General features: G+C 28.5%; 1 protein-coding gene across 3 annotated transcripts in view; it reads left to right on the forward strand.

Annotated features, from left to right (window-relative positions):
- LOC114130996 (zinc transporter 2-like) overlaps nucleotides 1-15,378 on the forward strand; it is a 34,489-nt gene extending 19,111 nt beyond the window's left edge. Inside the window, exons 1-7 of one of the 3 annotated variants that reach the window (XM_027996109.2) lie at nucleotides 9,310-9,545; nucleotides 9,791-10,017; nucleotides 11,224-11,337; nucleotides 11,469-11,769; nucleotides 12,736-12,919; nucleotides 14,161-14,401; nucleotides 14,634-15,378. In XM_027996109.2, coding sequence (XP_027851910.1) covers nucleotides 9,418-9,545; nucleotides 9,791-10,017; nucleotides 11,224-11,337; nucleotides 11,469-11,769; nucleotides 12,736-12,919; nucleotides 14,161-14,401; nucleotides 14,634-14,779 — 1,341 coding nt within the window. In that variant the 5' untranslated portion in view covers nucleotides 9,310-9,417 and the 3' untranslated portion in view covers nucleotides 14,780-15,378. Of the gene's footprint in view, nucleotides 1-9,309; nucleotides 9,546-9,790; nucleotides 10,018-11,223; nucleotides 11,338-11,468; nucleotides 11,770-12,735; nucleotides 12,920-14,160; nucleotides 14,402-14,633 lie in introns of those variants that run through there. The other 2 variants (XM_050202915.1, XM_027996108.2) reach the window with 2 other exon arrangements.

Genomic DNA, 15,378 nt, shown 5'->3' on the forward strand with positions numbered 1-15,378 from the left:
ACAAAAATTGAGTAAAAAAATTGATAAACCTATCGGTTATCGTATCCAACTCATTTTTTAATCTTTTCTAGTTACGGCACTTTTGCTTAGTAGGACAGAACTCTAATCGCTTATTAAACCTGATATTAAACCTGCAGTAAATAGTTGCTTCAGTTTAATTGCAATTAATTATTAAGATAATGTATTATAAAATAATGTAAATTTATAGCTTTCTCCCCCCATTGCTACCTATATCTATAATTCATGATAAGCTATTGCTGGACAACCGGTCTGTAACGACGAATTCTTGACGTCCGATAATTTAGTATTATTAACCCACTTGCCTTATTTTTCCGGTGTCGATTGAATACGCCTATAATTCCATTTAATTTGCTTACATAGTTGTATATACCACGAGTTCGCCACCATCCGAAAACCGCGTCTAATCAAACGTCAATGTATGCTGTATATAATACACTCTCATCTTTAATATATGTTTGTATATTTTTTTTTTACCGTGTTCGCATGCAGAAACTCCGACAACTACGGGCGTGGTAACTAGATCAGACGCAGTGTTCATTATACAAATAGGTACTGACCAAATAATCGCTCCGGCCGAATTTTCAAAGAGATTTCTTTATGTAGTTACCTAAAATGCATGCACGTGGCGCGTCTCTTGCGTCTCTATTAGTGGGAATGACGTAGTAATATTTAATGCACAGATTACATCCACCATTTAATACGGAGACATGTATGAAGTGATGTGGAATAGCTCATTCATAGGTGGAGATTGAGCTGAACTCTATGGAGGCTTAATTTCTTATTTTTATATTTAAATATAAAAAAAACCACATAACCACTATTCTTTCTTTCTTAAACTGTTTTGATGATTTTGATTTTTTAACCGTGAATATTAATTATTGTATAATTAAAAACAATATAAATTACAGTTAAAAATAGTAAACATATGATATTTCTAAAACAGCAAAAACCAACTGTATACTGTATACTTTTTGTTTTTTTTTTCTTGTTCTATATTTTTATTCCTGGAATGAAATGGGTTGAACAAAAATCAACAATAAAATTGTAATAATCAAAATAAGAATAATCCAACTTTTATTTAATTACAATTGTTTTATATCTTACATACATACAACATTGCTTTCAGCAGAATCCATTTTTTATTGTTAGCTTTAATATTAGAGTAAATTTACTTTTTACTAAACTTAAAAGGTAAAATATTGTATAAGGTATCTCATAGACTTTTGATAGACTATTTGGTACATTTACTGTACTTAGTATTAAAGCTAACAATATAAAATGGATTCTGTTGAATGCAAATTTACTAAGTAAAACAGAATGTATGTTCTCTGTATGTAAGACATAGTGTGGAATTCTCTAAAAAACTAGATATTATAATAAATATATATATCCTAGTCAATTGCTCATTTAGATCAGTTTTGGCTTGTTTCGTGTAACTTAATACCATTATGTTGTATAAAATATTATATTATTGTGTAATGTGTTAAATTATTATCATTGGGTTGTGTAGTAAAATAATAATAATAATAATTTTTTAATTACGGAAATAAATAACTGTTATAAAAAGTTTTTTTTATACATATTAGGTAACACCGGAATGATGATAGTTAATTTTTAAATAACATAATAATTATGATTAATAATTACAAGTAAAATATTTTTTACAATGGTGCTTATAATAATATATAATATTTGTATAAAATATTATACAATCTCCTATCTATTGACAATTTATTGAAACAATCAATATTTTGTACAAAGTGGCTGACAAAAATGAATTTGGTATGTTTAATATAAAATACATTTGCACTTCGACAATTTATTGGATTTATTTTTAAATATATATTTTGTAGTATTTCAGGCTAATCTATCATAATATAATTTAATATTTTTTACAAGCATTTTAATTTAAGTTTGATTTATCACCATTCTAATGTTTGCGTATAAAAAAAAAATGGATAACCAACAACACTGACGGTAACCACAACCGTCACATCATAATATAATAATAATAATACATTATATTTTCCAATCGTTCTCAGCCACCAACGCGTTCTATCTTCCTTATGATATTTCATGAGTATATTATTATGAATTCTTGTGGCCTGATTACTGATAATAAATATGTTCATAATACAATGCATGGATACGCTATAGTGACTATTTTCGCTTGTTTATCGCACCTATCGTGTTATTAATACGTGACTGCAGTCACAATCACAGAAAGTGTTTTAATTCATTTTTCATATAATATATCATATTATTAATTGTGTGTAGGCGCGTGAAAACACGCCTTACACACATTAGTTTTTCTTTCTTTTTTTGGACATAATACTGCTATGACTTAACCGAAAAATACACAGGTCGCTCGTGATCCATGTAGGTACACAAAAGCTGTTTATATACATATTATATATAATATGGAAATCCAAAACGAAACCGGTGAGAAATTTATATATATTATTTTACTATAATGTATAGTCGACCGTTTTTAACGTACCTACCTATTAATTATTAATTGCAGCGCTACGAGAATTTACGGCGAAGTCCTTATTTTATACTTGACTTCTTGCGACTTTTTCGAATTCACCGCTTATATTATAACTATTGATCGATATTCAATAACATTATTATACAACTTTATGCGATTAACACTAATATACAGTTGTTATTATGTATTATTATTTTTTTTTTATTATTATTATTATCGATATATCCGTTGGATTTTTTATTTTTATATTTTTTTGGATTCAATATTTTTTACAAGCATTTTAATTTAAGTTTGATTTATCACCATTCTAATGTTTGCGTATTAACGAATACGAATACGTTTATTATAGTAGTTATTATAGTTGATTCGTAAAACGAAAATATCTATACGATATTATTAAGTATATATATTATTAGTATATATTATTAAGTCACAATTTTCACAAGCCGCACACAAATTAATTTTACGATTATTACGTGTTGGCGTTGATTAATAAATATAATATATATCATAATAAATATAATATAAACAAAAATTATATTATATTATTATAATATAATATAATATAAACAAAAACCAATTTATTAAATATAACATAACAACAACATATACATTTTATATAAACAAATACGATTTTCGGTATCTGTCTAAGTATATAAGCACCCGTCGTTGCAACTGCACGATTGAATTAAATTTAGAAAAAAAATCAGGTATCTACTTATATTAGGTATTAATTAGACATATACCGACAATCTTTACAAGCAGTCACGAAAATTGTAAACTACTATAACAGTATAATATTATTTCTAAAAAACAGAATCTGATCATGCGTAATTACAAACCGCAACAAAACATGCGACGGACGAATCTCTTAGTCCGTTTCCATAATGACCGACGTTTAGCCGGCACTACCTTCGACGAGTCGCACGGAACTTCCGTCGGAGTGGCGATGCACTCTATTTTCGGCACATCGTCTACTTTCATGGCTACGCAATAATTCGTCAAGTTCGGCATCGACCGCCACGGCCGATCGGCCAAATAACCACGGTTCTTCCTTTCATGGTAATTGATCGACCCGGGGTTTTGTACATCGAAAATCTCCCGATTGGTTAACACGGATCGCTTTTTGATCTCGACTACCGCCGGCTCTGCAGTTTCAGTGCAAGCCAACGAATCGCTCGGAACTTGCATCGGGGCGGCGATGCTCTCTATTTTTGGAACTTCGTCTACTTTCATGGCTACGCAATAATTCGATAAATTCGGCATCGAACACCACGACCGATCGGCCAAATCACCACGGTTACTCCCGTCATGGAAATTGACCGGCCCAGGGTTTTGTACATCGAAAATCTCCCGATTAGTTAACACGGATCGCGTTTCGATCTCGACTACTACCGCCGGCTCTGCAGTCGCAGCGCATGCCGACGAGTTGCACGGAAGTTGCATCGGAGCGGCGATGCACTCAATTTTTTTCTCACTGTCTAATTTCAACGCGACGTCATTCTGCGATAAATTCTGCATCGAACCCCTCGGTCGACCGTCCAAATCTCCACGGTCCTTCCCGTCGAGTGAATCGATCGGCTCAGGGTTGTCTTCTCCGAAAATCTGTCCATCAGTCAACATAGACGGCGTCTGGATCTCTTTAATCTCTTTAATCTCTTTCTCCTGGTCCGCGATTGTATTTTCGTTAGATATTGTTGTCATAATATCGGGAGTAGAAGAATATAAACGTTTTGTTGGCGAACCCGATAAATCACTAAGTTCTGAAACTTGTGCCGCTGAGCTTGATCCCGACATAGTTTGATTATTGTCGGTTATAATATTATTCTGCATAATATTGTAATATGCTCGTAAATATATTATAAACTTTATAAATTAACTATAAATTCGTAATGTTTTCAAACAAGAAGAATTATGAAACGTAATTTTTGTAATTAATGCTATAGTTGTTACACTATTGAAAGCTGAATGAGGAATGTCATATTTTTATACCGGCACGCGAAAGCATTTATATCATGTTTATTTCTAACTATGTAGTTGCAACCAATAGCAACGATTATAGATGTTTATAGTTTTGTAATGGAAATACATTTTTTTTAAACTATCACATGAACGATTTTAAATTTAATTTTGTGTAAATACACAACTCGTTAGAAAAGAATACATATACCTACGTAATATATGTTTGCAGGATGGATATAAATTATATTGTTATATACACTGTATATTATACAGCTTTTAGTTTTATTCATAATATTAAATATCTTGAATTAAGAATTATTGTCCGTTTAATATTTTAATACAATACGTATATATTTTTCGTAGTAATTGGAATAAATTAATACGTTTTCGTAACATTCGAGTATATGCACTGAAATAAATTATAATTTAGTATTTCAGTCATCACAGCGGGGCTAAGATTGGTATGCAACAGCGTGTTTTTTTTTCGCTACGTCCAAATGGAATATTATCCTGATGAAAATAGTTCTATTTTTATTTTGCACGTTTTCGTACAATATAAAATTATATTATTTTTGGAGCTTGTTTAAATGTCTTATACGGATAGATCACAAGTCTGCGCGTATTATATATTCGCCGTACCACGTTCGGTTAGGTTAAGACCACGTGTAGGATGTTTGTCCATCGTCCCTTCGGTCCTCGGACAGGATAGTGTAATTTTACTGTAGGTATTCGATTTGATGCAATATGATTGCATTCGATAAAAAACAATTCTGAGCGGACGAGGAGATCTTTTTTATTTAATTCTATTCTTTTCTATGGTGATAAATAAAGCCGTAATTATTTTATACTCCACATAATCGTGAAGTTGTGCATTTTTTCTCCTTTAACCGCTTTTATTTCAAGTATCATTTCGAAAATCGAAAAATGACCTCTTTAAAGTATCAGCTCAAGAACATTACCTTTCAGAAAATATGCTACACTTGTACTTTTGAGCAAGTTTAGGAGGGGAAAAAGTGTTTACAAAATAAAAAAGAAATAAACATCATTGTAAAACAAATACATTCCTCGCTCCACTCAGAATCTAAAAGTGAAAATACAATAAGATCTTCTCGTTAATTTGATTATTGGTTATTTAAAAAGACTTTTACCTACCTATAAATTTTAACTAGCTTAACTTAAATTAATTTAAAGTAACTTGTTCATCATTAACTCTCGTTCAAGGTCAAGTAGTCTTTAAACACTTCTAGGAAGTGGTACTTTCGGCAATATTTATATTTATGCATATAGATTGTATTATAATAAAAGATAATTATATACAGAGAGCTCTTATAAATTGAATGGATCTTGAAATAAGATTAATACTTTCATAAATCATATTCTACATATGTATTTAATTTAACTTGAACAATTGTTTGCTAATAAAAAACTTTTTTAAGCATGACATTAATTTTAAAATAAACAATTTGATATTTTTGGTAAATAATTAACATAATTATTATTTACTAATTGTAATTACTTAAGTGGTATTCACGATAACTTTATATTATGATATTATAAAAGTAATATGTAGCTTTTTGTTTAAAATTTAAATGTCTTTTTTAAATTCTGGTGAAATAAATACAAATAAACTATAAAGGGAAATAAAACGGTTATTATAATTCGTATGATGAATTTATAATAATTATGATAACTTGTGGTTAGATAACAATGTTTATCTATTTTTTGACAAGATTTTAGTGTATAGTGAATCGTTGATCAGTTTTTATACTTTTTTTTAATATAAAAATATTTCATATTTTACAATTTAATACTTTACATTTTACAATTCATTAATTACTGTTCTTTAATTTTCATAAATATAACTTTAACTTTAAAACAATATTATTGCTATTACCTAGTTAAGGCAGGAAATTGGACGGGCGCGGACTAAATCTGTCTACACTTATATGAATCTCTCTTATATTTGACTTCATCTTTGTTGAATATCTATTTATTAAGTATGTAGGTAATTCATATAAAATAATTCTTATATATATGTACAATAATGAAATATTATGTATATATATATAATATATATATATGTTTATAAGAAGGAGGAGAGAGATATGATTAAAAACCTTATTATAGCCAATAGACATATTAAATTGTTGATATCACAATTTTAGTATTAACTTAACAAAATGTTGCACCATATTATGTTCTATTAAAACAAATATAGTATTACTAAGATAATTAAATGAAAATCATGAAATAATGATACAGTAGGTAATAGGTATGGTATACATTTAATTAAATTAATAAAACAAAATGTTTCATTCAAGACATGTTTTAAATTATGCAATAATTTTTTAATAAAAATACTATTATAAAATCTTTTGTTTATCCAAAATATAACAAACGGGTACTGACTATTAAGTATAATATATTACAGTTATTTGTAGTATATTATATAAAAGTTTTATTAGTCATTAAACAAATCTTATCAAAGTTTATTTTTAATATAATGCGTATGATTATTGCCTATTATATTATTATCTAAATTGTACTAATTATTATTGTCATAAAATTTAAAATGAATATATTAAATAATACGTAGATAACTAGTTTACAAATTGTACCTATTAGTGTTAAGTAATAACACTAGGTATATACGTCATACAAAATTACCTAAATTTTTGATTTTCGTTACTCTCAATACAAATCATTCATAAAATGTTCAATTTACACACAGTTAATTATTACAATATTAATATACAACACTATAAAAGTAATAGTAGTGAATCTTCTTGTGTTTTGAGTCTATTTAAAATACAAATAAAATTTTCATATTATTATTATTATTAATTCGTATAATTATTTATATTTTATAGATAATAAAATCTTTTGAAAATCTTGATAAAATTGGAAATTAGCGTAACGTTGACGTTTCCGGTCAAGGTTAATGTCTGGTGTTAATGTAAAAATTTCTGTCGAAATTTTTGAACATGGACTATTAAATCCAATGTCGAATACAATATATTTTTAGATACACTGTGTCATGATCTAAAAACATTGAACTAATCGATTTTGGATTGTTTGATTAAAAACTAACTATTTAACAGCTGAAGCTAAAAATCTTTAATGATGTACAAAGAGCTTTTATTCTATTATTATTAACTGTCCCATTGATACACATAATGTACGTAATAGCTGTTTTTAAATTTATGATTATTATTATTATTATCAAATACCTACGAGTACATTCCAATTATTAATTTGTATCAATTTTCATAGAATACCTACTTACTCTATTGTTAACTTGAATAAAAATGTTTACTTTTCTTCTAAACTATTCTTTTTATAGCTTTAGCTATCGATTTGTATACCAATCAACTATTTTTATTTGTAAACTATACATCTGAGTTTAACACTCTTTTTATAAGATTAGTATTACTATAAAGATGATTCTTTTTAATGTTAGTCTATAATGTTACTCACCTACCTACTTAATAAAGTTCATGGTATTATAGTCCATAATTCAAATATTTGTTTCTATATTAAACTAATACTTTAAGTATGAAATAATAACTCTGAATTTATTATATGACTGATTATAAATTAAATATTATTCAATTTGTATTTACAAAAATACATAGACATACATTGTAATGAAGTATAATATTCAATTAATTATTGTATTTTTAATGTTTTGAAAATATTGTATCAAATATAATACCAAATATAAATATTATTTTAAGTCTTGACGAATTTATTCATAATATTTATATATATTTTTTTTATCGTTAAAATTGACAGTTTTTTTTATTCAAGTACTAAAATCTAAATGTATATCATGACTCAACCAGAGTTTCGCTTTTCTTATTTATTTATTTTGATTTTGAATAAAAAAAAAAAGTATAGTTTTTAGTTCAATTTATTAGTTACTATTTACAATAATAATATTTATGACATTGACAAAGTCAAATACAAATTTAAAAATATTAGTTGTGTATTAATACATGTAATACTTGTTGTACCTATTCATTTTTTATTTTTTAATCATTTTTGTTTTACGAATAATTATTAAAGTATAATTTATTCATGAACAAAATACTATTGTCATCCAATAACACATACACCTAGTTATTTTGTTTGTTATTTATAGTTCATATCTTTAAATAAACAAATATCAGGTGCACAGCCGTCGCCCTTAAGTCTTTAAACAATAATATAGTAGTATAATTTATTATGATGGACTATATTATTTTTTTTGATCAGTTTACATACAGGTGCATGAGTATTATTATTTAGATTTGTTTAATTTATATTTAAAAAAAAATAAAAATTAATATTACATTTCAAGATAAACATTTGAACGGGCCAAACGGTATTGATAATGAAAGTCAAAGGTTATTCCGTATTCGTATCATATAGTATTTTCATGTGGATTTTAAAAATGCGTGATACGTTGCAGCGTTTACTGAAAATATTACATAGTTAGAAAATTATGTTTGAGTGCCACTGTTAAGATTTATTTGCTGTTATACTTATACAGATCTAAATGAAAATAATCTCAAATAATACAAAACAAATAGGTATAGTATTAATACCATAATACTGTAGGCGCGTTTTAATCTCAAATCTCGAGCACAACGGCAACGTAGTTCTTGGGTAGAATCGAAACCCCCTCCAGGGTTGTGTCATCATAATTAGTATAGATAACAACATGGAAAACAATTTAAATATTTTTTTTCCACTTTATTATACATTCAATATTAGAGTGCTTATCGGACCAATTCCATCGGTAAATATATTAGTTACTGAAAAATGGGACTTGTTGAACGCATTTCTTGTCTCGAAATGAATATTATTTCAATTTCGATTGTAGCATGACGTAGATAACTGTTACGCTATATTAGCAGCGCGATTGTGCGCAAAGTGTTTCGTTCTATCATTGTATATCGATGTTCTTCAGTCTTGGCAATAATAATATAATTTTATATATCGTTTTTGCTACAGTTTTACACATTGAATTACCGATCCTAATGCACCATGGAAAACGAATTTATTCCACTGTAAGGAACGATCGCGAGTAATTTAATATTTAATATTTTCCGATACTATATATCTTATACGCGTCATATGTTCTAGTATTTAAATTTATCCGTTTTATATACACGAGTTTTTCTTACTTATATATTATATTATTCGTTTATACCTTCATGACATATACGGCTTCTATATAATAAAATGTCAATGAATAATGATATTACCATATTATGCGCGTCGAGTTCATGACAATTGCGGAATAATAATTATCGTTTTGTTTTTTTACAGGTTAGGTGAGAGTTCTAAGTACGGGTCCGTTAATGAAGAAGTGTTCATGAGCACGACACCAACAATGACTGGAGCTTTTGTACGGCAACCGTCAAACAGCTCTGGTAAAGTGTACTGCATACATGGCAAACCGTCCGGATGTTGCGCCACTCTGGTATCGGCCGACGACAACAATTCCAATCACGAAACCCCAGACCCGGTAGACGGAAAATCATCAATCACAATCTGTAAGTACCGGTCTAAGGTCTATTTAACATATTACACATATTTATAATACGTACACTGTACAGATTGATAAACGATTGCAGTTATTAAAAATAATAAAACAATAAACGTGGAGATACAATTCTATTAAATTTATTCACTTTAGTATTAATATTTAATAATTACTATAATTTTGGTATTTATAGAAATAAACTGTTTTTAATAGATCATAACAAAATTATATTAGTTGAAAAAAAACTGTTTTTACGTAGAAAGTGCTTATTTTATTGTTCTATATCTATATACCTTCTACAGTTTAGGCATATTATACAATACCGAACACTTACCTAAACCATTAATAAGTGATATGTTTTAATGTGAACAAATTTACATTTTCTAGTATCCCACCATTCATTGGTACCTATGCATTATTAAAAAAAAAACTAATTAAAATTAAACATCAAGTTATAATGTGTTTTAAATAACACTTTAAACTTTAAACTATTGAACATTTTATTAAAAATATACTATTTACTGTATTATGTTTAACATAATATGTACAATTGCACAACGAGATTAGATTAAACGAATGTAACAAAGTTTATGATAATTTAATGTAATATATCTGTTTTTTTTTTATTTTGATAACACTTTTTATTGAAATACCATTTTTATAATAAATAAAAAGCCTGCATATACAAAAAATAAAAAGAGGTTATAATATGAACATTATTAAATCAAACTAAATTATTCTGAAAAACAATATTATATCATCATGTGCGGGAGTATAGTGAAACTACTAAACGGCTGCACCGATTTTAATGCGGTTTTTTCAATTCGTATAAGATCCCAAAATATATGAATATATTACAATAAGTATTAACTAAAAAAGTATTCTCAAAAATTAAAAACATATAGGTATGGTCGAGCACTTACTACTATTTTAATTTAGCCACTATCGTGTCTTAGCATTCACGAAGCTTATTATTTTCTAACATTAAGTCACCCGCCTGTTGAATTTACTCGCTATTCCCAAATCTGCTAGTAAATATGTATAACAAATAACTATAATATACGTAAATTATATGATCGTGGGAACGTATTAATTTCTCATTATATTTCTTGTGATATAATGAAAACGATTGAATTAGTGTACCTGCAATGTAAAATCAATGTAAAAAATCTTGAGCCTGCAACTCACTAACAACGAATCGATTTATAATTCGTAGTCAATGAACATTGTCATCCGAACCGAGAGAATTCGTCGAGCAGTCAGAAAGCTAGGAGAAAACTCATATTCGCCAGCATACTATGCCTGTTGTTCATGGTCGGAGAGGGAGTCGGTAAGTTTAGTGAAAATTATTCATACTCGAAAATATTATAACGATCGGAATAGGCACATGACGTGCCTGCTCATAATAATTATTATTATTCTACCGATGTTATTAATTAAATCGCATACTGTGTTGGATAGGAGGGTATTTGTCGAGTAGTTTGGCGATCGCGACAGATGCGTCACATCTGCTCACGGACTTCGCCAGCTTCATGATATCGCTTTGCGCCATATGGGTGGCCTCGAGACCAGCCACGCAATCGATGCCGTTCGGATGGTACAGAGCCGAAGTGTTGGGTGCCCTCACGTCTGTTCTTCTTATCTGGGTGGTCACCGGCGTGCTGTTGTACTTGGCAGTCGAACGACTCACAGACATGACGTACACTATCGACGCCGACATTATGCTCATCACGTCCGCCGTCGGACTGTGCGTTAACTTGGTGTGAGTATAACATATTACGTGCAATTCGATATTTTTTTCAATGGCGCGATACGATGTTAATTATTACTATTATTATTGTTGTTGTTATTGTCATCGTTATCACGTGACGTAGATCGATCTATAAATCTATCTATGAAATTATTTAAAAACGATTTTGTAGCTGGCCGTGCGTAGGTTTAGAAATATTGTAATTTAACCATACATTTAACCATGCATTTAACTCTATCAGCCTCTAAAAAAGAAACAATACACAATACTATACAATACAATATAGTTACCATAAGTTGAGACTATAATAGACCCTGGGTTATGAAGCCCAGGTATAGTTATGAGCCGTGTGTATCAAAAAAAAAAAAAATTGTTACATATAATTTATTTGTCGTACGCTTGTGAAAAAATTACAAATATACATAAATAACATTTATTTAAAAATAATCATTTAATTTGCAAACATTTTTATATTTTTGTCCTAATCGTTTTCGAACAAATATGGATGGCCGCTGCTTTGTAGGAATATTTATAATTATTAATAATCAGCTTGCAAACGAAAAAATGTATAGGTAATTGACATTTAATTTTTTTTATTGTTATTATTTTTTAATTATACAATCTATAAATATTTTTTACAATATGTATAAGTGATAGTGAAGGTATTTAACAACAATTATATGTAGGTAGATACGTGGAAAAAAGAAGAGAACAAGAAAATAAAATAAAAATATAGATGTAGGTACCTATATATTATATAACAATATTAAGATTTTAGGCTTGTATGAAGTTTAGTCAATCCACGTTGGGACCTCAGAAAATCGTTTCAATATTCGTCAAATTTAAATTTAAAATATTTATTTGTATACGAATCGGGGGCCCCTGAGTATAATAACAACACAAAATTTGAAAATGGATAATATTTTATAAGATGAGATTCGCTTTTAAAGTTGCTTTTGCGCGTTCGCATTGTTACAGTATGGGATTGACGCTTCACCAGCACTCACATTCTCATGGTGGCGGCAGTCTCGAATCGCACAGCCACGAGGGGACCGGCCGAAGCAGTTCTAACATCAACGTTAGAGCAGCCTACATACACGTCCTCGGAGACATTATTCAGAGCCTTGGCGTGTTGATTGCCGCTGTTATCGTATACTTTAGAGTAAGTATAGGCAACTATATTAAGAGCAAAACGTGCCACCCAGCACGTATTCTGTTTAACGTTCGTTGAATACTTAATGCACATAAAATTCCTCGCCGGTATTTGATTCTTTATATAATATAATATATACTCTTATCTAACTCGCTGGGCTATTATAATAGTGTGTAATAATAATTGATTATTATTATTATACTGTGAATTTTCTAAAAATGTTAAAATTTAATTTTTATCAGCGAGCGTAGAATTTTGTGTCTTTATGTCATATATCCCGTTATAATATTATTATATTGTTGTACTCGTTTTATGTTACTGATCCACAAAATGTTAGATACCAAGCGATATGCGATGTATAACAATCCAAATAAGGTTACATAATTTTATAATAATTTCGATAAAAAAATTATCCCCACACGCATTGTTGTAGTCTATGATAAAAGCGTTTAAAAAATATGTTTTATATAATATTGTGTGTAATTCTTTGAAAACGAAATACGAAATTGACAGTGTATTTACCGCGTTGTACATAATGTATAAATCAATACAAGCAAATGTATTCGTTTTAATTAATTCAATGATGAACGGTTTGTTTGCTATGTGTTTAAATGTACTTATAAAATATTTGTATTCCTTATCAACGGTTACTTAAATTAACTTTATACGCGTGTAAGTATAATATGTACGTTTCGGAGTTCGTAATGCAAATCTGTATACTTGAATTCGCCACGTGCAGTTTGTCTAAACCTTGTACGTGAGCTGATATTGTACAATGTATAAATAATATTCTGCCAGTAATATATTAATAAATAACTCACGGAGTTGACAATCATCGATTTAAATTATTGCTTTCTGCATCGTGAATTTTCGATTTTTATTATATATACTATTAAGCAATCGTGAACATTTATTTATACTATATTTCAATATTATTATAGATCATACAAGTTTGTTTTATATCTAGCTAAATTTGAAAATATTTAATTTTTAATTTTAATGTTTAAAAACATTTACTGATTCTCTTTTTAAGTAATATAATTATGTATAAAAAATGTATCGAATATTTTTTGACCTTATAATTTAAATCACTAGTATAATTGAATTTTGAGTAATAAAATGTCTTAAATTAAGAATACATATTTCATTTTAAATCATATCTAACCCAACCATCTTCACCGCTGTGAATACGAATATAGATTAAAAGATAATATAAAATATTATATACTAATAATTATTTAATTTTTCAGCCTGATTGGAAAATCGTAGATCCAATATGTACGTTCTTGTTTTCCATACTAGTATTGATCACTACATTTAACATACTCCGAGATACTATGATAGTGTTGATGGAAGGCATGCCAAAAGGTGTGAATTTTGTAGATGTCCTAGAAACATTCATGAGCATCGATGGCGTGGTTAGGGTGCATAATCTTAGGGTTTGGGCTCTGAGTCCAGACAAAATCGCATTAGCTGCTCATCTGGCAGTCAGTGAGTATATTATAATCATAGATGTCGTTTATACACATAGCATACAGCGATAAACGTCTAGTAATGGTCACTGTCGGAGAAAATACTTTATAGATTGTTTTTTAATATGGCTTATAATTTCCTTGGTGACCGTTGCAAAGAAATATCGCTGTATAATATGATTTATTGTATTCACAACATACAACATGTAATGGGAAAGTTGATTATTCATGTATGTATTTTATGTATACAGAGCCTGGTGCGAACACTACTACAGTACTAAAAGAAGCTTCTCGCAAGATGTACAAAAAGTACAATTTCTTCGATTGCACACTACAAATTGAAGAATTCGAAACTCAGATGGAGAACTGCAAACAATGTCAGCCGCCCAAGTGCTGATCAAAATGGTTGTCCATCCACAACTATAACCCTCACAACCCTCCCCCCACCAAACTTGTCGCCTAACGTGTTTATTATAATTTCCTATTATAATATTATAGTTTATTACACCATGTATATAAAACATATATTTTAACCATCGATTCTCTATTGCGAGAATACTAAATACTAAATATGTATTTATCACCCATGCGCATATTATTATTGTTATACATATTTTTATATGTTAAAGTCTTATGTGTATGTATATTATAAATATAATATAATATATAAATAATATGTATACGATTAGTATAGATCATAAACCTAATAAATTTTGGTTATTTTTAAACGATAATTTGTATTTAGTTAGGGTTTATAATCAATACTAATATTATACAAAAATACAAAATTATGATCGGAATTTATAATTTCAGACAAATTCAATGTTTTGGTTGCATACTTAACTTTTATTGTATATTTACGACTTGTAAATTCGTTAAATGCTACAATGAATGTAATTATAAGAACTAATTGTCAAGCTCAAAAATCTATTAAAATATAACTTATGTAAGTAAACCCATATATTTTTAATAATAATTAAAATAATACATTTTAAA

This window comes from Aphis gossypii, chromosome 3 (genome assembly GCF_020184175.1).
Source record: "Aphis gossypii isolate Hap1 chromosome 3, ASM2018417v2, whole genome shotgun sequence".
NCBI lineage: Eukaryota > Metazoa > Arthropoda > Insecta > Hemiptera > Aphididae > Aphis > Aphis gossypii.